The 23944-nt window shown below is 59.8% G+C and overlaps 8 protein-coding genes and 1 non-coding gene across 9 annotated transcripts; 4 read left to right on the top strand and 5 right to left on the bottom strand.

Moving 5' to 3' along the window:
* Positions 1 to 69: 69 nt before the first annotated feature.
* On the top strand, positions 70 to 1773 carry BXZ73DRAFT_108007 (glycoside hydrolase superfamily; the record flags this gene model as incomplete). Its single annotated transcript, XM_048017054.1, has 11 exons — positions 70 to 112; positions 183 to 223; positions 287 to 306; positions 372 to 523; positions 594 to 626; positions 689 to 827; positions 898 to 910; positions 976 to 1033; positions 1134 to 1275; positions 1514 to 1563; positions 1631 to 1773. Coding segments are annotated over 11 exons (834 nt in total), but the record flags the coding sequence as incomplete, so codon positions are not given.
* A 5138-nt stretch (positions 1774 to 6911) lies between these two features.
* Positions 6912 to 7806, bottom strand: BXZ73DRAFT_108006 (uncharacterized protein; the record flags this gene model as incomplete). The annotated part of the gene is made up of 3 exons (XM_048017053.1): positions 6912 to 7457; positions 7511 to 7618; positions 7678 to 7806. The coding sequence occupies 3 exons, from the start codon at positions 7804 to 7806 to the stop codon at positions 6912 to 6914; spliced, it is 783 nt and encodes a 260-aa protein (XP_047871423.1).
* A 966-nt stretch (positions 7807 to 8772) lies between these two features.
* On the top strand, positions 8773 to 11342 carry BXZ73DRAFT_82784 (uncharacterized protein; the record flags this gene model as incomplete). Its single annotated transcript, XM_048023790.1, has 8 exons — positions 8773 to 9125; positions 9187 to 9515; positions 9563 to 9754; positions 9810 to 9857; positions 9906 to 10187; positions 10259 to 10286; positions 10352 to 10409; positions 10914 to 11342. 8 exons carry the CDS (start codon positions 8773 to 8775, stop codon positions 11340 to 11342), a joined length of 1719 nt encoding a protein of 572 aa, XP_047871422.1.
* Positions 11343 to 13611: 2269 nt separating this feature from the next.
* On the top strand, positions 13612 to 14657 carry BXZ73DRAFT_57025 (Adaptor protein complex sigma subunit; the record flags this gene model as incomplete). The annotated part of the gene is made up of 5 exons (XM_048021539.1): positions 13612 to 13633; positions 13691 to 13974; positions 14095 to 14166; positions 14254 to 14329; positions 14506 to 14657. The coding sequence occupies 5 exons, from the start codon at positions 13612 to 13614 to the stop codon at positions 14655 to 14657; spliced, it is 606 nt and encodes a 201-aa protein (XP_047871421.1).
* A 528-nt stretch (positions 14658 to 15185) lies between these two features.
* On the bottom strand, positions 15186 to 16364 carry BXZ73DRAFT_25002 (MED6-domain-containing protein; the record flags this gene model as incomplete). The annotated part of the gene is made up of 5 exons (XM_048017705.1): positions 15186 to 15764; positions 15825 to 15907; positions 15964 to 16055; positions 16104 to 16246; positions 16299 to 16364. Coding segments are annotated over 5 exons (963 nt in total), but the record flags the coding sequence as incomplete, so codon positions are not given.
* A 316-nt stretch (positions 16365 to 16680) lies between these two features.
* On the top strand, positions 16681 to 19034 carry BXZ73DRAFT_56991 (natural resistance-associated macrophage protein; the record flags this gene model as incomplete). The annotated part of the gene is made up of 9 exons (XM_048021534.1): positions 16681 to 16847; positions 16918 to 17017; positions 17069 to 17105; positions 17164 to 17456; positions 17509 to 17635; positions 17690 to 18014; positions 18076 to 18188; positions 18269 to 18381; positions 18453 to 19034. The coding sequence occupies 9 exons, from the start codon at positions 16681 to 16683 to the stop codon at positions 19032 to 19034; spliced, it is 1857 nt and encodes a 618-aa protein (XP_047871419.1).
* Positions 19035 to 19440: 406 nt separating this feature from the next.
* On the bottom strand, positions 19441 to 21149 carry BXZ73DRAFT_108002 (uncharacterized protein; the record flags this gene model as incomplete). The annotated part of the gene is made up of 8 exons (XM_048017052.1): positions 19441 to 19476; positions 19532 to 19589; positions 19655 to 19682; positions 19738 to 20019; positions 20068 to 20115; positions 20171 to 20362; positions 20410 to 20738; positions 20797 to 21149. The coding sequence occupies 8 exons, from the start codon at positions 21147 to 21149 to the stop codon at positions 19441 to 19443; spliced, it is 1326 nt and encodes a 441-aa protein (XP_047871418.1).
* A 297-nt stretch (positions 21150 to 21446) lies between these two features.
* BXZ73DRAFT_t206 lies at positions 21447 to 21529 on the bottom strand. The gene has a single exon. It is a non-coding gene; the product is annotated as a tRNA-Lys (tRNA).
* Positions 21530 to 22394: 865 nt separating this feature from the next.
* On the bottom strand, positions 22395 to 23370 carry BXZ73DRAFT_93396 (Endonuclease/exonuclease/phosphatase; the record flags this gene model as incomplete). The annotated part of the gene is made up of 2 exons (XM_048026658.1): positions 22395 to 23236; positions 23268 to 23370. 2 exons carry the CDS (start codon positions 23368 to 23370, stop codon positions 22395 to 22397), a joined length of 945 nt encoding a protein of 314 aa, XP_047871417.1.
* Between the last annotated feature and the right edge of the window lie 574 nt (positions 23371 to 23944).

Raw genomic sequence — 23944 nt, 5'->3', positions numbered from 1 at the left:
TATGTCGTGCGACAGATACTACATCACCGGTGCTCCCAATGCGTATACCCCGACGCATCTCTCGGCAGCACCCTAAACTCCGTCGCCTTCGACGCCGTTTACGTCCAGTTCTGTACGTCTCTCCCGGAGCCTTTACCAATCTGCGGGCGATCCTCACAGCTTGGCTTCGCACGCTCGCCCAGACAACAACCCCTGCGGACTGAACGTTTACAACAGCTCGAACGTAAGTGCTTCCCAGCCTTCTGAAACATCCGTCACATGTCCGCTCAATCGCCGTCCGTACTAGGGCTTTAATTTTGGTCTCTGGTGAGGAGTTGCTCTCTTTCACTTGGCCCGGCGGATTTGTCTCAGGCTGTGCGCGCATCGCCCAGGGACATCTGGGCGAGGAGCAGTCCAAACCCGAACGTCAAGGTCTACGTCGGCGCGCCCGCGTCATCAACCGCCGCGGGCTCCGGATACGTGGATCCGTCGACCCTGGCCACGATCCTCGCGAAGACCCGGGACCGGTTCCCCTCTTTCGGAGGTCAGTAGCCCGCACGGCCCTGAAGCCCGTCGTTGGACGCTCGTGTGGCTCAACTTTCTTTTTTCTTCAGGGGTTATGATGTGGGATGCCTCGCAGGCGTATGGTGAGCACCGCCCGGTACACGAAACGAGTTAGCGTCGGGGGCTGAAGAGCTGGCTTTGTCAGCGAACAACCGGTACGACGCGGCAGCCAAGAGTGCGCTAGTCGCCGCCGGGGGCACTGGCTTCGAGTTCCCTGCATGCTCTGCGGTGGCCTGGTCGGCTAGCGGCACCTACCCTGGTGGGAGCCAGGTCTCTTACAACGGGTGCGTGAACAAGAAAAATTCTTGCTGGTCCTGCAGACGAGCTCATTTTGGTCGATGTTCCTGTGCACAGTTACATATGGCAGGTAAGCCTCCCGCGTTCGCATACCCCCGGGGGTTCACTCGCTGATTTGCCGCCATGGATTCCCAGGCGAAGTGGTATGCCTCCGGTGCGCCCAAGGCGGACATGAACGGCGACTGGCAGCCTAGTGCGTCTTCATTTCCTCTCCCACCGACTTCCCCGTTCTGATCGCAATGTCTGTTGTTTTAATTCTTGTTTCATTTCCGCCCGGTCCGCGACTCGGACAGTCAGCGCCTGCGCAGGAAACGCGCCCTCGAGCACAACCACCAGCGCGGGGAGCGCGCCGACGTCGGGCACCGGCAACTGCGCGGGTGTCGCCGCCTGGGACTCCTCGATCGCGTACAACGGCGGCCAGCAGGTGACCTACAAGTGCGTCATCGTCCCCGCGGCTCGACTCGCCGGCAAGCCTGTTGACGCGCCCCGACCCCGCCTTCGCCTTTCACCTTCACCTTCGCCTTCGCCTTCGCCTTCGCCTTCGCCTTCGCCTTCGCGCCCTTTCGTACACTTTGGTTCTCGGTCATTTCGCTCCTGCTGCCTCGTTCGGAATTTTCCCGCGTCTGTTCTCGTTGCCCCTTTTGCTACCGTCCCCTGTTGTGTTCTCTCACAGCGGCCACCTGTGGACGGCGAAGTGGTGGACGCAGGACGAGACGCCGAGCAGTAAGCTCCCCTCCCTATTTGCCGACACTCCCCTGCTCACCTCCCGGGTGTCCGTCATTCTCCGCAGGCACGAGCGACGTCTGGACCGACTCCGGCGCGTGCAAGACCTCGGGCAAGGAGCAGAGCGCTAGCGCCAGCGCCGAGGCCACCAGCAAGACCGACTCCGCGACCGCACGGCCGCTCAAGTCGTCTCGCTTCTTCCGCCTCTGAGCGTCCTGGCGCAAGAACACGGGGATCGGTGACGCAAGGTCCTATCGTCGCCTTCCCCGTCTCCCCGACGCCACCGGCACGCGGTAGAGCCACATGTTTATTATCGACGCCCAGCATTCCACGCTCTCGCTCTGGGCGGCCGCGCGCGCACGCGTCCACATATGCGTATCTGAGCGGCGCGTGGCAGGGGAGTCCTATCTATCCGTCGTCTATCTATAGGTCGAGGCTCTCCGATGATTTATCATGTCATGTATCATGTATTCTACGATTACGACCCTCACGACCGCATGTATGTATGTACGAGGAGTATCGTCGGGCGCGGGTGTACGATGATGCGCACGGGCGGAACGGTGGAGGTGATAGAGCGTCCGGAATCTTGCAATGTCAATGATACCCTACATACAGCGCAGAAATCGGAAGGACGGAAGACGGCACGTGAACCCTTAAGTGTCGTCGCGGGTGGTCTCGAGCTTGTACCCGGCGCCGGTGTGTACTTACATAGCACAAAGTGCCGCGGGCTTCCAGTCGAGTCTGATATCTGCCGACGCCGACCCGATGGAAGGAGCGGCTTTCAGTGAGAGGAGATACGGGAATGAAGGGCGTCCCGCGTGTGCCCCGGTCGCCCTGACACGCGTACGCCTTTCGATGGAACTGGGTCGGGGCGAAGGCGGCGGGCGCCGCACATATAGTCCCTGGAGGGCATTTGAGATTCAGTCGGGATCAATACTAGTAGATGGTTCATACAACCATAAATCCTGGACGAGCGACACGCGGAGCGCGCTCGAACATGAACGCTTCGGAGGAGTTATGATTCGGGGAGACTACAAACATCCCGCGCGCATCGGGTCGTACCGCTGTCCGTGCAATTGATCAAGACAAGAACGTAAAGCAAAACGCATTGAAAAGTGCCACGAGGAAGGAGGCCGCGCGCGCCGCGTAGCCCGAACTTGGCCAGGTCCAGACACTTGCAAGGCCCCTAATATTAGGCCCGCAATTGATGGTTTCCTACACATCGATGCGCAAACCGCTCCTGGAATGCCGCATGCCGCGTGGATGGCGGGCGGCGAGACAGTGTTGACGTCATCTGCAGCCGCGTGTCCCGAACGATCAGTGCCAGAGGCGAGTGCCAACCCGTCCCATACATGCACATCGTCTCAACATCCTCAGCACTCTCCTAATCCCAACTCTCGCAGTGCTGCAGCCCACGGCATGTCCGACTCCAAACAGTCAAAGCTCTTTGTGTTTCCCATCTAGGTCGACTCAAGCATGAAGTTTTTTTGGGTCACTGAGCTTTTGTATCCCGCGCACTAAGTGCAGGTGCGGTGCATGGTGTCACACAGGTATTGTGCTGGTTGCGACATCTAGGGGCTCTTCAAGACACGTCATCGCGTAACCTGGTGGGTTTGTCTCGGTTTTGCTGCTCCTATTGGCTTGTCTCATTGTGGGGCGTCCGCGAACGTGAACGTGCTTCCTTATACGATGTGCGAACGCGCTGAACATATCCTTGAACATGGATGCTTGACATTGCCTACTCCAGCTTAGAACATCTGGGAATCTCGACGATGGTATTCATTGCCAACGCACAGTGGAGCGAGGCGCATGCGGTCTTTGATGAATACCATATTTTCGACCAAGCGTCCTACTTTCTTATACATGACTGTGTTTTCCATGACGTCCCAAGTCCGTCTACATCAAGACTATGGGTACCCCCTGCTGATGCGTTTACATGTACTTGGATGCTATCCCGAGAAGACCGCGTGGTCCCCGCTGAACCTGAGCCTACGTTCGACAACTTAGCCGCGGGTCCTGAGATCACTCGGGGGCGCGTTTTCTGCGCCGAAAGTGCCTCGGGTCCGGATTCGAAAACAGGGATATGTAGCGGGTGAGTCGTTCCCACGTGACGGCTGTGGTTTCCAGCTCCTCGCGTTCAGAGTTACGGACTCCTGTGGGAATGGAGCGACAACCGTCTCTGGAATCTACGCCCCGCTGCGCGTGGTCGTCATCGAGTTGTTCCGGATGAGCTCGTCTTGACGGATCGAAGTCTACCCGGTCCATCTCAACAGGTCTCGATGAGAATGTGCTGGCGACTCATGAGGATGGCACGCCGCTTGCGATGCTATCACCGTCGAAAATCGAGCTAAGCCTGTCAATTGATCAATCGGATCCACGGATCACTCCGCCTACAAATTAGAACATGATAACGCCGCAAAACTACAAAGCGTTGCGCACATATACGTGCAAGGTCTGCTTACCATCCATAGAACCATGACGCCCCGGCGGGCTTCGTGCCCCTCAATCACGACGCCGACCTGCGAGCGGTCCTCGGAGACGTGGTGATTCGATGCGCCCCGTCACCAGGGAGGTACGGGGATGAAAGGGCGTCCCGCGCGAGCCCGCGGGCGTGCATCGCGCCCGCGCCCACACAGCGCCGTTCGATGGAAGGCGTCGCGTCGGAGGGAATGCGCAGTCTGCGGGCTCTCGGGGAGGCACGCGGCAGGGTCCTCGTCGGGATCAGTACTGGACGAGGTCTGCGTCCACAGACGGACGGACAGACAGACCCTGGCGCACGCGCCGCGCACGGTGCACGGATCGCGCGCGCACACACACGGACGAGCGTAGCGCGGCGGGCCGCGATCTCTTCTTTCGGGAATTAGGGAGGGGGTAAAAAAGATGGGCGTCCCGCTCGTGCCGGCGATTGGGGGATCGCGTTCGAGGATCCGCGCGTCGCGTGTCCGGACGGCTGGCGAAGGTTTGGCGACCCTGTGGCGAGTGGTACTAGGAATGCGGCTGGGCTGCCTTCCGCGCGACGGGGGAGCGGCATCGGGGGCTCATGTCCGTTCTATCCAGGAAGGCCGGTGTCTGGATCGCGCCTTCATAGATGGTGATTATCGGGGAGGCGGAGATGGTCGCTTGGTGCGCCCGCGCGTGGCGTCTGGAGGAGTGTATTCGCCGTCGGGCTACCGTGAAAACGAGGCGGGACGTGTGAGCTCGGGCGGCGGAGGGTGGACGGGAATGAACCCACTACACCGTGGGATGGGATAGAACTCGTGCCGACCCCAGGGAACAGGGGGGACGGGAACGGTCTGGAGAAAACCTGGATCCAGGGTGTTGAATGCATCCAACGCAAAATGCATTCGATGCACGCGCGCCGCGCCCCAAGCAGCAAGGTTCACGTGTATGTGCCTCACGGCAACGCCACAAGACGGCGAAGGGTCTTCAAGGGTTCTCGCTCCATTGTGAAGGGAACGGTGAGACGGAGGCTCTGAGGATTTGTTGCGGCTTGAGAACCACCGGTGACTGTCAGGCGGTCCGAAGACATGAGGCGGCCGAGAGCGGAGTGGAGACCCGAGACTGCTGTCGTCGAAGCATACCGTGCGGAAGTTATCCGTCCGTCCACGGGTGTGGTTTGAACCAGCGTGGATGGACATGTCATTGCCACGAAACGGGTCTGTTCGCTCCGGAACGCCTTGGGGTGAGCAGGCAGCGATGTATATGGTTCGGCTCGACTCACCGAGTTCGACTCTGGCACGCAGGGCGTTCGCGCTGACCAACGTCTCTGGCGCGGGAGAAGGTAAGACACCGGCCGTCATTCGCTCGCCACAGGCATGCGCTCACCATGACAGACGTTTCAAAATGTGCGACGGCGCAGAACTGCGTGCGTGGGCGAGTCAGCGACAGTCAAAATACACCATTGGCACAGTAGTAGCGGACCCGATGCCGCAGCACGAACTCACTGTATGCATCGTATCTGGGTGTGGTCTTCGGCTGCGGCGCAGAGGTACTTGTGTCTCTTCTCCATATGCTTCGCAAGGTCTGCGTTGATTCCTGCAGTACAATCGCCGACGCAGCTTCGACGCAGCTGTCCGCAGCCAACAGTCTCTGGAAATCACGGTTCAAGAAGCTCGAGAGCATGTGAACACGGAATACGCTGCTGCGGTGGATCTCGTTGTGCCCAGCCACGTTGTGTCAAGATGCGTTGGAGGATGTCGAGAACCAAGGTCGTCCAACGACTGCGGCGGTGACTGCGCTTGCCCCGGCCACACCGGCCCGGATCCCGGGCGTCTCCGGCACCACGCTCGTCTGAGTGTCTGCTCGTCGGACCGTGTTCACAAGCGTTCGTCGTTGTTTTCATTCCGCGCACATCGGAACAGCACGCCCCGCCCCGCTGCGTCCCGGGACCGAACGCGCGTCTTCGTGCGCCCATCTCCTCCGTCCAGCCAGCGGCCGCCATCCAGAGTCGGACTCCAGACACCAAGGAGCAGCCAGGGCCCGACCAGACAAGCCCGAGGCGTGTGTGGTCCGCGCTCATCCTCGTCCTCGTCCTCGTCCTTCCAGCCGCGCTGCGCACCGGCGCCGCCTCCGGGCCTGATGGGCCTGAAGCTCGAAGCTTCGAAGGCCCGACGCGTCCCCCCACGTTTCGACGCCGTCGGAGTCTGTCAGACACAGCTGCCACCTCGTCTTTCTTTGGCCCGCCGCCGCACACGCAGAGCCTTTCGCTTTTAGCCTATCAGGCCCGTCGAAGATCAGAGCGTTCCCGACTCCCAAGCCAACCCCCGCAAGCTCTGCGCGCCGCGCGCCAAGGCCTCGGCCGGGGGTCCGCGCCGCCAAGGTGCCGGCCGCGGTGGGAATCACGCCAAGAGACGGCGCGGCTGCCTCGCCCACGGTTGTCGGGCGCGCGAGAGCTCTTGGAGGCCGATAATTATAGCCCTGCTGACCGCCGCGGCCGCGCGGGGCCCATCGATGGGCACGACGTTTGGACCTTGGCGGCGCGCGACGTCCACGGCGACACGTACGACGGCACGCGGACGCTGCGCTGATCCACGGCTGGGCACACGTAAATTCGCGGGCGTGCCCAAAGGGACGCAGAGTATTAGGTTGCTCGGTCGAGGCCGCGGGGCCTCGACGGGCACTGCGTATGATACAGAGAGCGCTGTGCGCGGCGTGATACAGGAGATGGACAGAGAGACCTTGACAGACAACACACGACCGACCGACAGACGGGGACGACGGCGGGCACATACAGCCCGAGAACAGGGCGGGCGAGAGCGACTAGAGGGGTGCTAAGATACGGTATCGTACAACCCATCGTGCAGCGACGACAGAAGACCCGAAAGGACACAAACTCGAGCGGCCGACGATCATCGATCTCGCGAACCCATCGACGTGCTCCGTTCGGAGCTCGTGTGCCGCACTGGCCCGTCCTCATCGCGCGAATGCGACGTGAGCAGGAGGGAGTTGATCGCCATCGACTCGCGCGACCGTGGCGAGCCCCCGGATGATGTCGGTGAGTACGGCAGAGGAGGGAGCGCGTCGTGTGGGTGGTGGTGACGTGCGTAGGGCGTAGGCGAAGCGCGCGTGCGGGGCGGGGGCGACCGGGACGTGCGGCGGCGTTTTCGTGGGACCTGGCCGGTGGAAGAGGTCGAGGGGCGGGGCTCTCGCGCGGCGGAGGGCGAGCGCGAGTGGTGGCGGCGCACGTACGCGGGGTCGTCGTGCAGCGCGGGCGGGGAGTGGTGGTAGGACGCTGGGGGGGACGGGAAGTGGTGCGGGTGCGGGTACGCGGAGGACGAGGCGGAATGGGGGCCGTCCGAGAGCTGCATGGCGAGCATGGGCGGGACGGGGTGGAGGGGCGGGGCGTGGTAAAAGTCGAGCAGGGTGCGGTGGAGGGTGGCGTGAGACGCGAGTCGCTAGGAGGAGGATGAGCACGTGCAGGGGAGTGTAAAGGTTGGGGGCAGCTCACCTGGTCCTCTGCGCTCTTTGCGTTGAGCATGGCGAGGAGCATGTCGCGGTCACCGTCGCCGCGGGCTTTGTATGCCTCGAGGATCTCGCGGAGGGTGGGCGGGGGCGGCTGTGGGTCCAGGTGCGTGAGCGGGAGAGCGGTGCAGGCGCGGGCGGGCCGGCGCGTACCTGGTCGAGGACTCGGAGGGAGGAGGCCAGGAGAGCCTTCATGGTGAGGTCTGGGTGCGGGTGCGGGAGGCGGGAGTAGGCGGGCTCGGGCGAGAGGGCGTGTGGTGGCGGGGACGGGAGGGTGGCCATGGGTCGAGTGGGGCAGGCTGAGGAGGGGTCGGGCTTGGTGACGAGACTGGGCGCAGGGAGCGTATTTGAGCGAAGCCAAGTCTGAGCACTATCTTTGCCCTCCGTCTGGAGAGTAAGTAAAATTAGCGTGCCAAGCTTTGCTCGGAACCCGTCCCACCCTGCCTGTCCCGCGTCTCGTGCACTCCTCGCCCTGCCCGCGAGCGACCCATGCCGTTCGCGAGGGCGCGCAGACGGGCGGTGCACGGTGGGCGTGGGCAGGAGAGCAAAGTGCTAGGAGGAGGTAGGAGGAGGAGGAGGAGGAGGAGTGGACCGTGGCGGGTCCCCGAAATAAGCATGGGCGGTGTGGCTATTCCTGGGGAGGTTGGCTTGGCACGCCGGATTTGGCAGACGGAGGCTTGTCGTCCGCCTATTTTTGCAGGCCTTGCTCCTCCAGCCCCTCTTCGCCACCGCCGCGCCCGCTGCGTCGTCTGCTGTCCGGAGCGCGCCTCCCGGACCCGCCCGCCGTCCTTCGCCCAGCTTTCTCCGCCCGCAATAGAACACATCATTCAACCAGCCCGCCCAGATATAGCTCCGTTACTGCCAAGCACAAGCCAAGTCGCTGCTGCCCACTCTCCACCCGGCCTTTCCTCGACCACCTCCGCCCCTGCCGCTCCCTCCTCGAGGCCCACCACACGGCCCGCCTGTCTCATTCTGATCTCCCCGCTCCGACCTGCTTTCCCGAGCTTGGCAGCGAGCGCAGCATCCCTGCGGGCCGGACCCCGATCTGTCCAGATCTGTCCACGCAGGTATCAAGTCACGTGCCTCGTATCATCTCGCGGCGCGGGACCGCCTCTGGCGCCCGTGGCTGTATCCGCTCAGGGAGCGACACTAGGGGCGTCATCGTGACTCCCTCACTTCGTGCCATATAACGGCCTCCCTCTCGCTCATACCCGCCACCGAGACCCAGCCACCTACTGGTCATCCAACATGGCTGCCAACTTCTCCAACCTTCCTGACGACGTGCTTCACGACACCCTCCTCTGTATGTGTGACTTCCACGACCTCGGCGCCACAATCCGCGTCTCCAAGAACGTGTACGACGTCTTCAACTCCCGCAAACGTCTCGTCGTCCGCGCTGTATTGCAGAACGTAGCAGGCCCGGCATGGGTCCAGGCAGCCCGCTTCGCCCACATCAGGCTTTATGGACCTTTCACAGACGACCCACCACTCCCCGAAGAGAGTTACTTTGAAGACTTGGACTGGGCGCCATCGCGCGATATTTTGCGTCGCATGAAATATACTCAAGAAGTGCGCTACCTGCAAGCGTTCTATAGCCAACGGTACGTCCATTCGGGACTGCATAGAGGCACCGTCCGTCGAGCTGACTGTCGGCCCCCCCAGAAACAAGGATCGCAAGTCCCTGCAGAGCATGTTAGATTCCGTGGAAGCAATGAGGTTTGACAGAGCTCTGTATCGCTTGTGGCTCTGGGCCGCTCTCTATGAAGATTTCATCGACCTATACCGCGGCGGGTTCGATGAGGATGATGACGACGACGACGACGACGACGACGGCTACGACAACCGTAAGCACAAACAGGCGCATGCCCAAGTCACACAACTTTTCCAGAGTTTGCCCACCGAAGAGTTACTGGAAGCCATCCATATCGGCTCATATCTCCAAGAGACGGTGGGCTGGCTCGGCGTCGTACACGCAAACTACAAATACCGTCGTAAGATGGTCCCGCACGTTACGTCTCTCCTGCTGATGAGTTTACAGGAACCCTCCCTGAGGGCGTGCTTGCCGGCATCCAGGCAGCGGTGCGGGTCAGCAGTCACTCGGACGTCCCTGATTTCACCAGTCTTGTGAGACCCTTGCTCTCCTCCCGGAAGGTCAAGAAGGAGACGATAGACGAGTATGAAACTTCGCCAACAACCATCCTGTCCACCGTCGCTGGCCGCAAGGATACTTGTACGTGCATGGCCCCCAAGTCTTTAAACGTGTTTTCGACTGAATTTTGGTGCAGGCACCCGTTGTGGAGCCTCAGGCGGTACCAGGCTCATAGGCTCTCCAAGTGCGTGTGCCGGCGTCTCAGCCCCGTCTCCTCTGACACGTTTTCCAGACGCCTGGATTATTGCGGGAGAGTGCAGGCTACAAGATCGCAAGCTCCTCCCGGGGCTTCTGATGAGCAACCAGTGGGAGTGCGACGCGATGTATGGCCACCTGTGGCATGAGAACGGAGGCAAGGCCGTCGACGAGGCCGCGCTCTTTCATGAGATGGTCGACCTCGACATGGGCCCGGACGCGGAGTCGTGGTCGAAGGACGGGTGGTACTGCCGCGAGTGCTTTTGCGAGCTCTATCGGCAGCGCTTCATGCAATGGTGGAAGGTCACCAAGGAGAAGAGTGCGTGATGGATCCGACTCCGCTGACCGCCGCTCACCACCGCCGAATGCTGACTTTGTACCTTCGTTCAGATGGTGCCCCTGTGCTTGATGATTGCTGGTGCGTTATTTTCGTTCGGGCGATGATTGCGCTGGATAGTCGCTCAACATCTTTTGGCGATATAGGTACGGCTACAATTGCCGCACGATGACCCACAGAGAAGCGCATGCGACGAAGCTAAACGTACGCATATCTCCTCATCGTTCACAAGGGCGAATCTGACGACGATCCTTCACAGCACTTGTGCACTCCCACGCGGGGAAATGGTGCATAAGAGGGTAACAGCTGTAATCGCAAGGACTTCGACTGGTGGTCTCTGGAGTCTGGAGTCTGTTGAACAACCATGTCTCTGTCACGCGCTGTTTTCTTGCTGTTGATGGGCACTGTTGGTCACAGATCCTTGCAAATATATCTTTGACTGACACTTTTAAATATGACAAACGGGCGAGGCTCGATCCCTACGTTGACACAGCACATCCAGGCTCGGAGCTAGGTGGGCTTTTGCATACACTGTTTTTAGCTTAGTGTGTACCGTGCTGGAGTACTTGCCCCAATATAAGTGAACTGGGTCGTCTAATCTATTGACGATAATTCGACGACTCTGTGCCAAAGTTCACGCTTGAGCACTTCAGTGAATTCGATCCAGACACGATCACGTGCATGATACGAGCGTGTTTTCGACCATAGCGCCTTCCACAAGACCACCATCATCTCGTTGGTACCGAGGCCAGTCCGAAGGCTTCGCCGGCGATCCGCCACAGCGGTCCCGTAGACGGGCTACTCACCTCGCGGTTCCCCTTTCCCACTGCACGGACCACGACAATGATGCCTGCAAATTACTCCGCCCTCCGATTCTGGAGCCTCATCCACAAGATCCTCACACACGTCCCCGGCTTTTCCCCCGTTGCCACCGCCATCCGCGTCTGTAAACGGACATCCCAGGTCTTTACGGTCCACAAGCCGCGGCGCTGCATGCCGCCCATCCGCCCCGCGTTCGCGCCCGCCGTCCGCCTCGCCCACCACCACCTCACTGCTCAGCGAGGACGGCACGGCGACGTCCGCGCGCGGCGCTCCCCGACTCCGAGGCGCGACGCTTCGCCGATCCAGCTGAGATAGGGTCCCCGAACGCATACTGTGGGATGTATTGGCTGCCGCCCGCGCGGCGGATGCGCGCGAGATGAAGTGCGTCGCCACCCCTCCTGATCTCGTTTGAGGGCTTTTCCCGTGCTCACCTCGCGTCCGCTCCTGCCCAGGTACGAGGACGGCTGGCTCGATCCCGTGGAGACGCTTCGGTTTGACCGGGCCTTCTACCGCGTCTGACTTTATGTATGTGGAGATGCTCGAGACGGGTCTGTTCGGAGTCCCATCCGGCCTGCGTGGGGCTGAGGGGGACTCTAAGGACGAGGACGAGGCGGCGAAAAAACCTCCTTGAAGAGCAGAAAAGGCAGGAAAAGAGTGCTCCCGGAGCGCGCCTTTTGAGCGCGCGCTCTGTCCAGGAGACGATGGGGCTGCAGCGTGTGGGACGAATGGTCACTCAGGCGTTCTGCTGGCCACATCAGAAAGTTGTGCCCATCGCGGTGAGCGGGACTGAAGCACCTTTTTTTGCCTCTGAACTGACCGACGGTCGTGCGGGAATGCAGGAAACACCTTCCCGTCGCTGTTCTTGACGAACCCGAGGATCGTGGCCTTGAAGGAGAAGGTGGCCCGGGTTGTTTCAACGGCCTTCCAGTCGACGCGTTATCCACGGTGTGGGACGTCGTAGACGGGGCTCTCATCCGAGCCGGTGTTGTAATGAAGAGGACCATCAAGTACCTCCAGTGTGATTCGAGCCTTACTACTAGTGCGATCCTGAGCACGGCGTCGAATATGTAAACGCCCCGTAAGTTCGTGGCCTCACTTGACTCCTTTTGCTTTGCTGACTAGTGTTACGGGTAGGCACCCTCTGCGGCAAGAAACCAATGGGGGTGACCTTTTTGGACTTCCTGGTCAGCCGGGTGGTCTCCTTCGTCGACTCGCCCTCGCAAACACACTTTGGCCTCGTCTCAGACATGCGGATACTCACGGGTGAGGGAGCACTGCGGCCTTCTCCCCAGCCTTCTGCCAGGTCATGGTTGCGGATGCGAAGTGATCATCAACCATGCGCTCAATGACAGCGTGCAAAACGCTGAAGTCACCATGTTCTGCGACATGGCTCGACACGCGTCAAATGTCTGCAAAAGCTCTACAAGGAGCGGTTCATGTTCTGGTGGTTGTTGGAGCGGGACAGAGGTGAGTCGTACGGGGATCTATGTGTAAATACCCTAACGCGTTTGAGGTGTCTTTAGATGAAAGCGACCGCAAGGGCCACTATGAGGACGACTGCGATGTATACGGAAATAGGAAGGAATGATCATGCGTTCCCCTTTCAACGTCTAGAGATTCGGCTCACTCGCGAACCTAGATATAGTTACGACGTTGGCCACTCAACCGACGACTCATTCTACAGTGAGGACCACGCGCAGAGACTATCCTGAGGGATCGCTGTGACCCCCTTCTCGGAAGACTTCCCAGATACATAGAAGGCTGTCAAAAGCCCTGTGCTCGATGGCAAACGCGAGGACGCGGACTCGGCTACCATCTTTCAAAATGACATTGACTTTTATTGGGAGACCTCAGCAAGGTTGGTACTGTCTCGACTGCCTTCGTGCGCTCTACGAAGAGCGCGCGTTGTGGACTGTTGGTCATGGAAGCAAGAAGAGGGTGGGTGGCACAACCCTTCGTCCGAGAAAAATATTTCACAAAGCACACTTCTGTATATTATAACGAGGGAGACCGTCGATGCATACACCCTCGAGTACCCGGTTTCTTCTCAGTCTGGCTCGCTTGTTCCGATATGGGTATGACTGTTACCGCTTGGGAAAGATGCATGCACGCGAGTCAACGCGAGTCCTCCTCTTGTTGCACCAACTCGATTGTATATCCGCAACATTTTTGTCGACCCGCCCGAGAGAAAAATGAAAGCATAGGATAGGATGCGCCTACGGACCGCCCAAAATGTCTATCGCTCAAATACTGTCGGAAAGCAGAATGAATGCCAATAGGATATTGAGTTCCGCTGATTTCTGTCCTTTTTTTGGGAGAAGGGCGCGTTTCGTGTAGCAACTATCGATGCCTTTCTTGAATTATGCAGCAGAATTCCTAGTCAGCTCATTGATTGACAATGAAAGTAGAACCATCTATACTGTCTTAGTATGATGTCAGATTCCGGGCCGCCGTTCCCGCTGCATCGACGCGCGTTGAACGGCCAAGCTGCTCTCAGATCCGCTTCATCTGCACACTCTGACCGCCCAAGTTACTGTCATCCCGCTTTCCAGGTCTTTCGGTTTGTGCGTGGACAGCAAGAGCAATGATACATGCAGTGTTGATCTGTGAGGACCTCCTTATCCTCTATTCTCTGAATGCTGGCTCATGGCTCAGTCATTCAGTCAACACGTCAGGCGTGCCGCGTTTGACCAAGTTCTATACTCCGATACATCAGGCTCCGCAAGCACTCGTCGAGAAGATCTACTCTCTGGTCTCGCAACGACCGGCCGGGCTCTGCAACTTCCTCGATGCTCCGGAACTCGACACCTTCCTCAAGCCCAAGGACCCGAAGACGAACGCCGCAGCGCAGAAGCTTCGCGTCGTCTACCGCAGCTACGCGACTCTCTACTTCGTCTTCGTCGTCGATGGCGCAGAGAGCGAACTCGGCATCCTCGACCTCATCCAGGTGCGTCCACGTCCTTTCCCACTCCCCTCGTGCCAAGTCGCCAACCTTGTCCCAAATATTCCTGCTGGTGCCGTCACCCGTCGGCCGGCAACATCGCCGCAAACTGCCGTGTCCGCCCAGGTGTTCGTGGAGTCCCTCGACGGCGCGTTCGAGAACGTCTGTGAGCTCGATCTGGTCTTCCACTTTGACGAGGTCCGTGTTTCGCCTTCCCTGATCCCGCGCGGCTGCCCTCTTTCCCGCCCGCACGCCCGCACGCTCACACATCCCACCTCCCCGTAGGCACACCACATCCTCGCCGAGGTCATCCAAGGCGGGCTCGTGCTCGAAACGAACGTGAACGAGATAGACCGCGCCGGTACGTCCGGTCCCCTGTCGCCTTCTTCCCTCGCTTCTAGCCTCCACCCGTTGCTTCCCTGCATCCCCGCTTTCTCCGTGTATACCCCTGAACCCGCCGGGCTGACCTGACGTCCCCTTGCACCACACCGCAACCGCTCCCCTGCGCCCCGTCCTTCCCGAAACCGCAAAACGCAGTCCAAGACGCCGCAAAGGCCCGCAAGGAGTCCTTCGCCTCCGCGAACCCGCTCTCCCTCGGCGGCGGCGGCGCGGTCGGCTCGCGCAGCGCCGGCCTCCAGACCCCGCTCAACTGGCTCGCCGGCAGGCTCACTGGCGTCGGCGCGCGGTAAAGGGTGCGAGCGCCGCCCGTCGTCGTCCGCTACCCGATCCTGTTGCCACTCGTCCCGCTCGGTCCCGGTAGCAGTGGCCCCACGCGCCCGGCCCCGCGGCGGGGGGAGCGTCGCGCACGCGCGGCGCTGTGCGGGGCCCCGAGACCAAGGGTTCGCGTCGCGACGGACGGTTTGGACGACGCAACGCGCGCCCGATATGGAGCCTCCGGCTATCCAACCGCGGCGTCGGCGTCGGCGTGCGCGGGGAGTGCACTTGGCGGCACGGTGTCGGTTCCCAGGGCAGGAGCTGCGTGTGCGCCGCTGGGTGCTGCGCACGAGATTGTCTTTCGAGCGTGTGAAGATGTGCACAATGAAGGACGATGTGCGCGGGCACTTCCATAGACGGTACACTAGTTCTACGATGACAGGGCGACCATTGGTTGTACTTGCGTACCTGCACGACGGGGTGGGATGTGTGGCGCGCTGCTTCTGACGAGCATACAGTCGTACGTGCGAACCTGATCGTGTACGGCGACCCCTTAGGCTGGTGGTGGTGGAAGCGTCGCCGTCCCTGCGCCGCGAGGAGGGTGCGTTGAAATGGGAATGAGCGGGCACGCGGTGGCGCAACTCACGTTTCTTCTTCTTCTTGCCTCCTCCGGGCGGACCTTTTGTTGGCTCTTGTGGTGTGGGGGCCACGGACGGAGCCCCTGCGGCAGCGAGTCCGGCAGCAGGTGCCGGAGTGACGGACGATCGTGCTCTGGGAGCCGGCGCAGGCGTTTCTGGGACGGTGTCTTCGGATGGGACTGCCGGGAGCTGGAACGATTGTTGGGCATGGGTGTTCGTCGTGGTTATTGCGTGCAAGAGCAACATGCTGTTCTGTTGCCGTTTGGCTCCACCAGACGCAGACGCAGAAGCAGAAGCAGAAGAAGCAAGCCCTCGCGCGCCGGGCACGCTCTCGTGCTCTGGTGTTTCAAGAGCCGCTTCGCCGTCTTGGGCCCGCTTCTTCCCTGCACCGTCCCCGGACGAGGGTTCGACGATCGGCCAGACAAATCCTGTCCGGGGCGTGTATGCGGGGCGGTGCGCGCGGAGGACGTCCAGAGAACTTTGAAGGGCATGCAGGGAGGCGAGCTGGGCGGGTCACGTAATGGGCGAGGGTGCGCAGGCCGAGCAGGATTGGCGTGGGCTCACCAGCCTGATTGAGACGAGGGAGTACACGTCTGGGGCTTGATATATGCGGTTGTTCAGGATGAAATACACGGCCAATGGCCGGACTGCCCGATCGGGGAGCTCAGACGGGGAGGGCGAGAAGACTCACCTGCTCACTCACCTTCGTCGGGTGAGAGACGTTCGCGCTTGTGGATTATAAACAGCGAGGGTGGCTCCGCATGGGTGAGCGCAAACTCAATGCCCGTGAATCGCCTGGGAAGGTGTGAGACGCGTCATGGGATCGCGGGCGTAGCGGCGCACCTGAGCTCCTCAGCCTCGTTCTCCAACAGCTGCCCGGTGTGCATGGTCTGCATGCGCAGGACCTGGTTGTTGCTCTGCTTGTCGTAGAACTGGGAGTTGGTGAAATACTCGAACGCAGACTCGGCGGTGAGAGGGCCATGTGCCTGGACAGCGGGTGTGAATCATGCGCCAAGGCGGATGTGCAGCGAAAGATACCTGGATCCATTCGTGCCAGATGAAGTAGAGCTGGCTGCCGTCGTCCGGGTGGAGGTCTACGTCCATTGCGTGCGCGCGATATCGCAGCGTTGCGCGGCGGCGAGAGGGAGAGGTGATGGTTGGAGAAAGCGGAGGATGGGGCCAGGCGAGTGGCTCGCGGGCGCAGGGCGGGCCGCGGGCTCGGGAAGGGCGGCAACGGCGCACGGGCTCATTCGTCCCACACCGAACGGCGACTTTCCCAGTGACGAGGCCCGGGCGAGTGCAGTGAGAACCGAGCTATAATACGCCCGCTACCGCTCTCCTGTTCCTACCACTGTCCTGGTGCCGACAAGTACTGCTCTCGCCATGCCGGAGCTCCTCCCTCCCGCCTCCTTCCTCCTCGATGTCCCTCCTCGACCACCCAGAGCGCGACGCCGTCTACCGTACTGCGTCCCTTAGGAGTGCGCCCTCCTGGTCGGCGCGGGCAGCCTACACAGCGCGCCTTGTCGTCCACCATCTCACCAAGCATGTCGGAGTTGGCATAATCTGCTCTGTCGCTTACTTCGATCCGTGAGTCTCTTAGAGTTCGCCTCATCCCCGTGGCCGCCCGCGTGATGCCATGCTAAGGTTGCGTTTCCAGAGGAAACTGGAGCGTAGACCTCCAGGCGGGGTCTCTATTTGGCTACAGGCCGATGCTCTTCATCGTCCTCATGGCCGGCCTCGGCGCGATGGTGCTTCAAGTGAGCCTCCATCCCGTTCTCCTTGGCTGGGCACTGACGCATTTGTCTCAGTCTCTTGCATATAAACTGGGCTGCGTCACAGGCCTAGGTATGCGCAGCTAGACTCCAGCGGTCCGGCCGTGTCGTGACGCTGATATCCGCGTCAGACCTCGCATCTCACTGCCGGGTGCTCCTCTACGACCGGCCACGGCACAAGTACCTGATCCGATATGGCGTCCTATACCCGCTCTACGTTCTCTCTGAAATTGCCATCGTGAGCACAGACATAGCGGAACTTATTGGGTCTGCCATCGGCATCAGCCTCATATTTCCGTCAATTCCCCTTTGGGTCTCGGTACTTATTACGGCTTCCGACGTGCTCGTCTTCCTTCTTATTGGAGATCCTTCGCGAGGCAGTGGCCGGCCCGTCAAAACTTTTGAATATGCCGTCATGACCCTTGTGAGTGTAGGCTACATTCTCCCACCTATATGTTATTCACGGTCATTCACAGGTCGCTGCGGTTTTCGTCTGTTTCCTCGTCCTACTCGTCCGAGTGGATCCGGTGTGGTCCCAGGCGTTCATGGGCTACATTCCGTCCAAGGCTCTGTTCGAGACCCACCCAGATGCACTCTACACAGGTAACGGACTGCGCATCTATTCCTGAGGGTGAGACTCATCCGTTGCTGCTTCAGCCGTCGGCATTCTCGGAGCAACCGTCATGCCACACGCCCTTTTTTTGGGGTCATACCTCGCCACCCAGGACAGAATCGGACCAGAGCTAGTGCTCCCCAACCCTCAATCAACGCCGGAGGCCCCGGGCATCCGCGGCAAACTATCTGCATGGTTCAAGTCATTGTTCACGATCACGCGGGCCGAGCGGCGAGCGGCAGCTATGGATTACCGGGACAAGTATGGCCGAGAGAACAACGACCTCAGTTTCATCCAGGCCCACCTCACTCATGGCCTTGTGGATGTGATCGTCAGTCTGTTGGCTGTTGCCGTGCCAATAAATTCAGCGTGAGCGAAACCCTCCGAGCCCACCGGCGAAGGTTCGGTTCCTGAAGCTTCTTCGTTCCAGCATCCTCGTTATTGCAGCCACCGTCTTCTTCAAGGACGATGATTCGTCCCAGAAAGCCGTCCCGGCCGGACTGTTCGACGCCCATGATTTGATCAGTGCGAACATTGGCAAGGGTGCGTTGGTTTGATCCAAACGGTTCGACTCACGTAAGGCGGAGAGCGAGTTGAACTGATGCTATCAACCCTCTACCCAGTCGCCGCCTTCATTTTCGCTCTGGCGCTCCTCTGCGCCGGCCAAACGGCGAGCATCACGGCGACCCTCGCGGGCCAGCTCGTGTCGGAAGGGTTCATCGAGTGGAGAGTGTCCGTACGTACCATCTGCATCTCAGGATGCAATGAACCGCAACGCTCACCCCTCCGACGGTTCGTCGTCGCCAGCCGTTCCTCCGCCGCATAATCACGCGGCTCATCGGCCTGATCCCGTCCGTCGTCGTCGCCATCGCCGTGGGTCGGCCGGGCATCGACACCCTGCTCGTCGCGTCGCAGGTCGCGCTCGCGATCGTGCTTCCCTTTGTCGCGGCGCCGCTCATCTGGCTCACGTCGTCCAAGTCCGTGATGTCCGTCCGCAAGCCGGCCGCGGACCCGGCGACCCCGAGTGCTTCCGCCGTGACGTCGCAGGCGGACGACGTGTCCGCGTCCGCTGCGTCCGAGCCCGACAGCGCACTGCCGAGCCCTGCGCCGCCGCCGTCACTGCCACTCAGCATCGACGAGGTGCAGCTGACACCCGGTCCGCTGGGCGACGATGAGAAGCACGGAGGGCGGATGGTGGCCGTAGTCGTGGAAAAGCAGGAGCGCAGGCTGCAGGACTCGGATTCCGAGGCGTCTTCGTTCGACGAGGAGCAGTACGTCTCCTTCGCGAATGGCGGGATAGTTACATCGCTAGCGTACCTCATCTTCCTCGTCATCCTCGCGGCGAACATGTACGCGATCGTGATGTTGGCGATGGGCCGAACCTCGTGACGGGGTTGGTGGGGATAGGACTGTATATTTAACGATACACTGTACTTCTAGCTTCGGACTTCTGACAGAGAGCACATAGTTCGGGATAATGTCCATTCCGCGAGAAGGATGCACATCATCATGGATTGCTATTCAAACATTCAAACAGGTTTGAGCACGATCGATGAAGTGAAAGTCCACTAATCTCCAAGTCCCAACGTGCTGCGCCGACGTCAGGATTGAGCATCGTCGGTCCAGTCGTCGTCGTGCCGGAGTGATTCAGAGCCACATGTTGCAAGGATCTATCACCGACAATGCCACTCAACAGCCAAGAAAACAGGACGCTTAACAGAGACAGTGTTCCCTGACAGACTCCAGACTCCAGAGACCCCGAGTCAAAGGCCTTGCGAGCACAGCTGTCACCTTATTATGCACCATTTCCCCGCGTGGGAGTGCACAAGTGCTGCGAAGGATCGTCGTCAGATTTGCCCTTGTGAACGATGAGGAGATATGCGTACGTTTAGCTTCGTCGCATGTGCTTGCTGGTGAATCATCGTGCGGCAATTGTAGCCGTACCTGTGTCACCGGGAGATGTTGAGTGACCATCCGGTGCAGTCATCGCCCGAACAAAAACGACGCACCAACAGTCATCTAGCACAGGGGCACCATCTGAACGAAGGCACTAAGTCAGCATTCGGTCAGCAGAGTCAAATGCATCACGTACTCTTCGCCTTGGTGACCTTCCACCATTGCATGAAGCGCTGTCGATGGAGCTCGCGCATGCAATCGAGGCAGTACCACCCGTCCTTCGACCACGACTCCGCGTCCGGGCCCATGTCGAGGTTGACCATCTCATGAAAGAGCGCGGCCTCGTCGACGACCTTGCCTCCGTTCCCATGCCACAGGTGGCCATACATCGCGTCGCACTCCCAAGGGTTCCTCATCAGAAGCCCCGGGAGGAGCTTGCGATCTTGCAGCCTGCACTCTCCCGCGAAAATCCAGGCGTCTGGAAAACGTGTCAGAGGAGACGGGGCTGAGACGCCGGCACACGCACTTGGAGAGCCTATGAGCCTGGTACCGCCTGAGGCCCCACAACGGGTGCCTGCACCAAAAGTCAGTCAAAAAACACGTTCAAAGGATTGAGGCCATGCACGCACAAGTATCCTTGCTACCTGGGACGGTGGCCAGGATGATCGTCGGCGAAGTTTCACACTCGTCTATGGTCTCCTTCTTGACCTTCCGGGAGGCAAGCAAGGGGCTCGCGAGACTGGTGAAAGCAGGGAAGCCTATGTCGATGCTGACCTCCAACGCTGTCTGGACGCCTGCAAGCACGTCCTCTGGGAGGGTTGCTGCAAACTCGTCAGCAGGAGAGACGTAACGTGCGGGACCATCTTACCACGGTATTTGTAGTTTGCGTGCATGACGCCGAGCCAGCGCTTCGTTTCTTGAAGAAATGAGCTGATGTGGATGGCTTCCAGCAGCTCTTCGGTGGACAGCTTCTGGAGGAGTTGTGTGACTCGGAGACGGGCCCGTTTATGCGTGCGGCCGTCGTAGCCGTCGTCGTCGTCATCATCATCATCGGATTCGGATTCGGATTCGTCGTCGCATAGGTCGACAAAATCTTCATAGAGATCGACATAGAGCCACAGGCGATACAGAGCTCTGTCAAACTTCATTGCTTCCGTGGGATCTAGCACGCTCTGCAGGGACTTGCGATCCTTGTTCCTGGGCGCGAGCCGACAGTCAGCGGACGGAGCCTGTGTGTAGTCCCGAATGGACGTACCGTTGGCTATAAAAAGCTTTCAGGCGGCGCACTTCTTGAGCATATTCCATGCGATCCAAGATATCGCGCGACGGCGCCCAGTCCAAGTCTTCAAAGTAGCTCTCTTCGGGGACTGATAGGTCGTCTGTGAGACGTCCATGGAGCTTAAAGTGGGCGAAGCGAGCTGCCTGGACCCAGGCCGGGCCTGCTACGTTCTGCAAAACAGCGCGGACGACGAGACGTTTGCAGGAGTTGAAGACGTCGTACACGTTCTTGGAGACGCGGATTGTGGCGCCAAGGTCGTGGAAGTCACACATGCAGAGGAGGATATCGTGAAGCACGTCGTCAGGAAGGTTGGAGAAGTTGGCGGCCATGTTGGATGTCCAGTAAGTGGTTCGCATCAAGCTGGGTCGGAGGGAGCGACGATGCTTCTCGAGATGGGCGCCCAAGTTCCTGCGCATGATGCTGGCACGTGACTCGCGATCGCAGATTCAGACGAGCGGACCGTGCGGTGCGACTTGAGGACGCTGCGGCACGGCCGCACGTCGTGGGCGGAAGCTCAAGGAAAGTCCCGGCGTGCGTATGTACGTTGCAACTGGGCTCGACCATCCGGCCGTGTGCGTCGTAACTTCCACATATGGAATTTACAATGATGCAGAGCAAAAGATACTAGCCCACCGCGAGGGTCGAACTCGCAGCCTTCAGATCACCCGCCTTAAGAGTCTGACGCTCTATCCGATTGAGCTAGGCGGGCGTTATTAAGAGATTTTAATGATACAAACTTCATCAAGCCGTGACTGAGACACTTCCGACCCCGACTTGTCTTTCCCCTGGGTATCTCCCCCTAAAGAGAGACGCCGAACCGCTCTCTCTCTCTCTCTCTCCCCGTAGCTCACACGATTCTTAGAATACCCGTGTGTGCTGCCTACCACAGGGTTCGGCCCTCGGGGGCGTTAAAGGGGGGCTGATATACCAATAGTTGTCTCATATTCAATGTCGCCCGCCCACTGAGAGGCCGTTACGTTTTTGAAACATCACCACTCAATTGTCCCGTAACGTGTTTTAAGCCTTCAGTGTTCAGCGTTGGGAGCTCTCAGCGTTGACTCGCGATACTGGCTGGCACTTTTAAGCTTCTCAGCTTGGCCATGTTGTAAAAGCGGTATCGCCATTGCGAGGGCACTAATGAGCTGACCCAACCTATATTCTACGACAAATGCTTGAGATGGCGGCTGAGCGTGGCAGCCGCAGTTCATCAATCGTTGTTGATTACTTCAGCGCAGAGCTGGCACACAGCGTCCGTCGCTAACCAAGCAGTTGTGAACCTGAAATGTGTCTGTCTCGTCCAGTAGTAGCGTACATTAAGTATCTGCTTACGGCAGGATCCGAGAGATAGGAAGAAACAACGGCTATGCAACTTATACTAACCGGCGCGGGATCATCATACAAAACGTACATAGAGGTGAGCGAGATGGGGACGTAGACCAAAGCGAGTCAATATTGAGACCAACAGAACAACACGTTGAACATTGAACACCTCTCACTCTGACTATCGACGTCTAGGGAGGAAGCAGGTGGTTATATAGGCGTCGAAACAGGCGAGAAAGAGCTTGCTTACCATATCAGACCGTGAAGGTGCAGCGCAGCCCGCAGTGGTCGCTCCAGGGCGTACTCGGGCCGACAAGACCGGGTTGGAGGATTTCGATGTCGGCAGGCTCCAGACCCAACATGACGACCTTGTCCAACCTGCCTGGCTCGAGTCCGTCCTCGAGTTCGACGCCAACACCCCACGTAGCCCCTTCATCACGGCCCGTCGTCCGCCCATGCAGCTTGACCCAGGCGTCGACCAGCCCAAATTTCTCGACGAGCGTAAGATCGTTAGGTTCGACGGCGTTGAAGTCCCCTGCGATGACGCCGCCACTGCACCCGCCCTCACGCAGGAGACGATCTAGCAGGAATATCTCGTACGCACGCCTGAAGTGCGAGTCGAGGGAGTCAAGATGGACGTTGAGGAGGCGCAAGACGTTGCCGGGCGTGGCTGGGTCGCGGACGTTGACGCAGAGCGCATCCCTCTGGTACCTGCTAGGCAGCGTCATGCGAAAGACGCTGTCGAGCACCATCTTGGAACCTCCCCTTCCCTCTCCCTTGCCCTCACTCCCGTCCTTCTCGGCGAGCACGTTCGACGGAGAGACGAAACGCTCGTTGGAGAGCAACGTCATCGTCGCGAACGGTACGCCCTTGAAATCCTTGTCGTCTTCCGCGTCGGACGCGAGGAAGCTCGAGCGTACTCTGGGGTCGTCGAGCAGAGACCGCCGAACTTCCGACGCGACTTCTTGCAGAAAGATAATGTCGGGGGACTTGGGTCCTTTGAGGATACGGTCGAGGATGAGCTGGGAGCGCTCGACGCGCTTGACCCAACTTGAGGCCTGGATGTTCCAGGATATAAGAGAGAGCCGCTCGCCGACTGCGCGGCGAGGAGGAGAAGGCGTTTGGACGATTATGTAATGGGGCAAGCGGGCGAAGAGGCAAGGCTGTCCAGCGACGCGCGGCGTGATCGAAAGCAGACAGAGGACGACTCAATCGTTGAGGGCTGAACATTGGATGATTAGGGTGCGGTGCGATGAGTGGGGAGGAAAGCGGGAGGGAAGTTGTAATGAGGTTTCAGTTCACAGCGCAAATCTCCCTCGACGTCGACTTCCATGATCTCCCCGATACGTTACTCCACGTCCAAACGTCCAAAAAGCCACCATGGAGCGCAAACTCCGCAAACCCCTCTGCCGTTTCGCCCCTCTGCTTCGCCCATCGGGGGGCAGGCCCCTCTCCGCGGGACTCCGTAAGCAATGGTAATCATTTTCATCGCGACCCCGCCAACACTCGAAAGCGGCCAAGTGCGGTGGGCACTGAATATGCTGCCGCGTCGGTACGCAGCTTTACCGGGCGCTTAGCGCGATCACCAGTCGGGGAACCCTTGGTTCGCGCGCGGGGAGGGCCCAGGCATCCCTTCAGTCACAACCGCGATTCCCTCCATGCACGGCGAGCCTCATATACCACCGCGTTCCTACGTCAGCACATATGCGCCGCACAGATTTCCAGAAGCGAAGCTCGACGCGCGCGGACCGCGGCCGACCTGAGACTTCGGGATCAATCAAAGTACGGCCGCGCCCGGAGTCCC

The sequence above is a fragment of the Epithele typhae genome (genome assembly GCF_022376455.1).
Source record: "Epithele typhae strain CBS 203.58 chromosome Unknown BXZ73scaffold_135, whole genome shotgun sequence".
Classification (NCBI taxonomy): Eukaryota; Fungi; Basidiomycota; class Agaricomycetes; order Polyporales; family Epitheliaceae; genus Epithele; species Epithele typhae.
The sequence above is the reverse complement of the archived record's forward strand: the minus strand, read 5'-3'. Positions and strand labels throughout refer to the sequence as shown.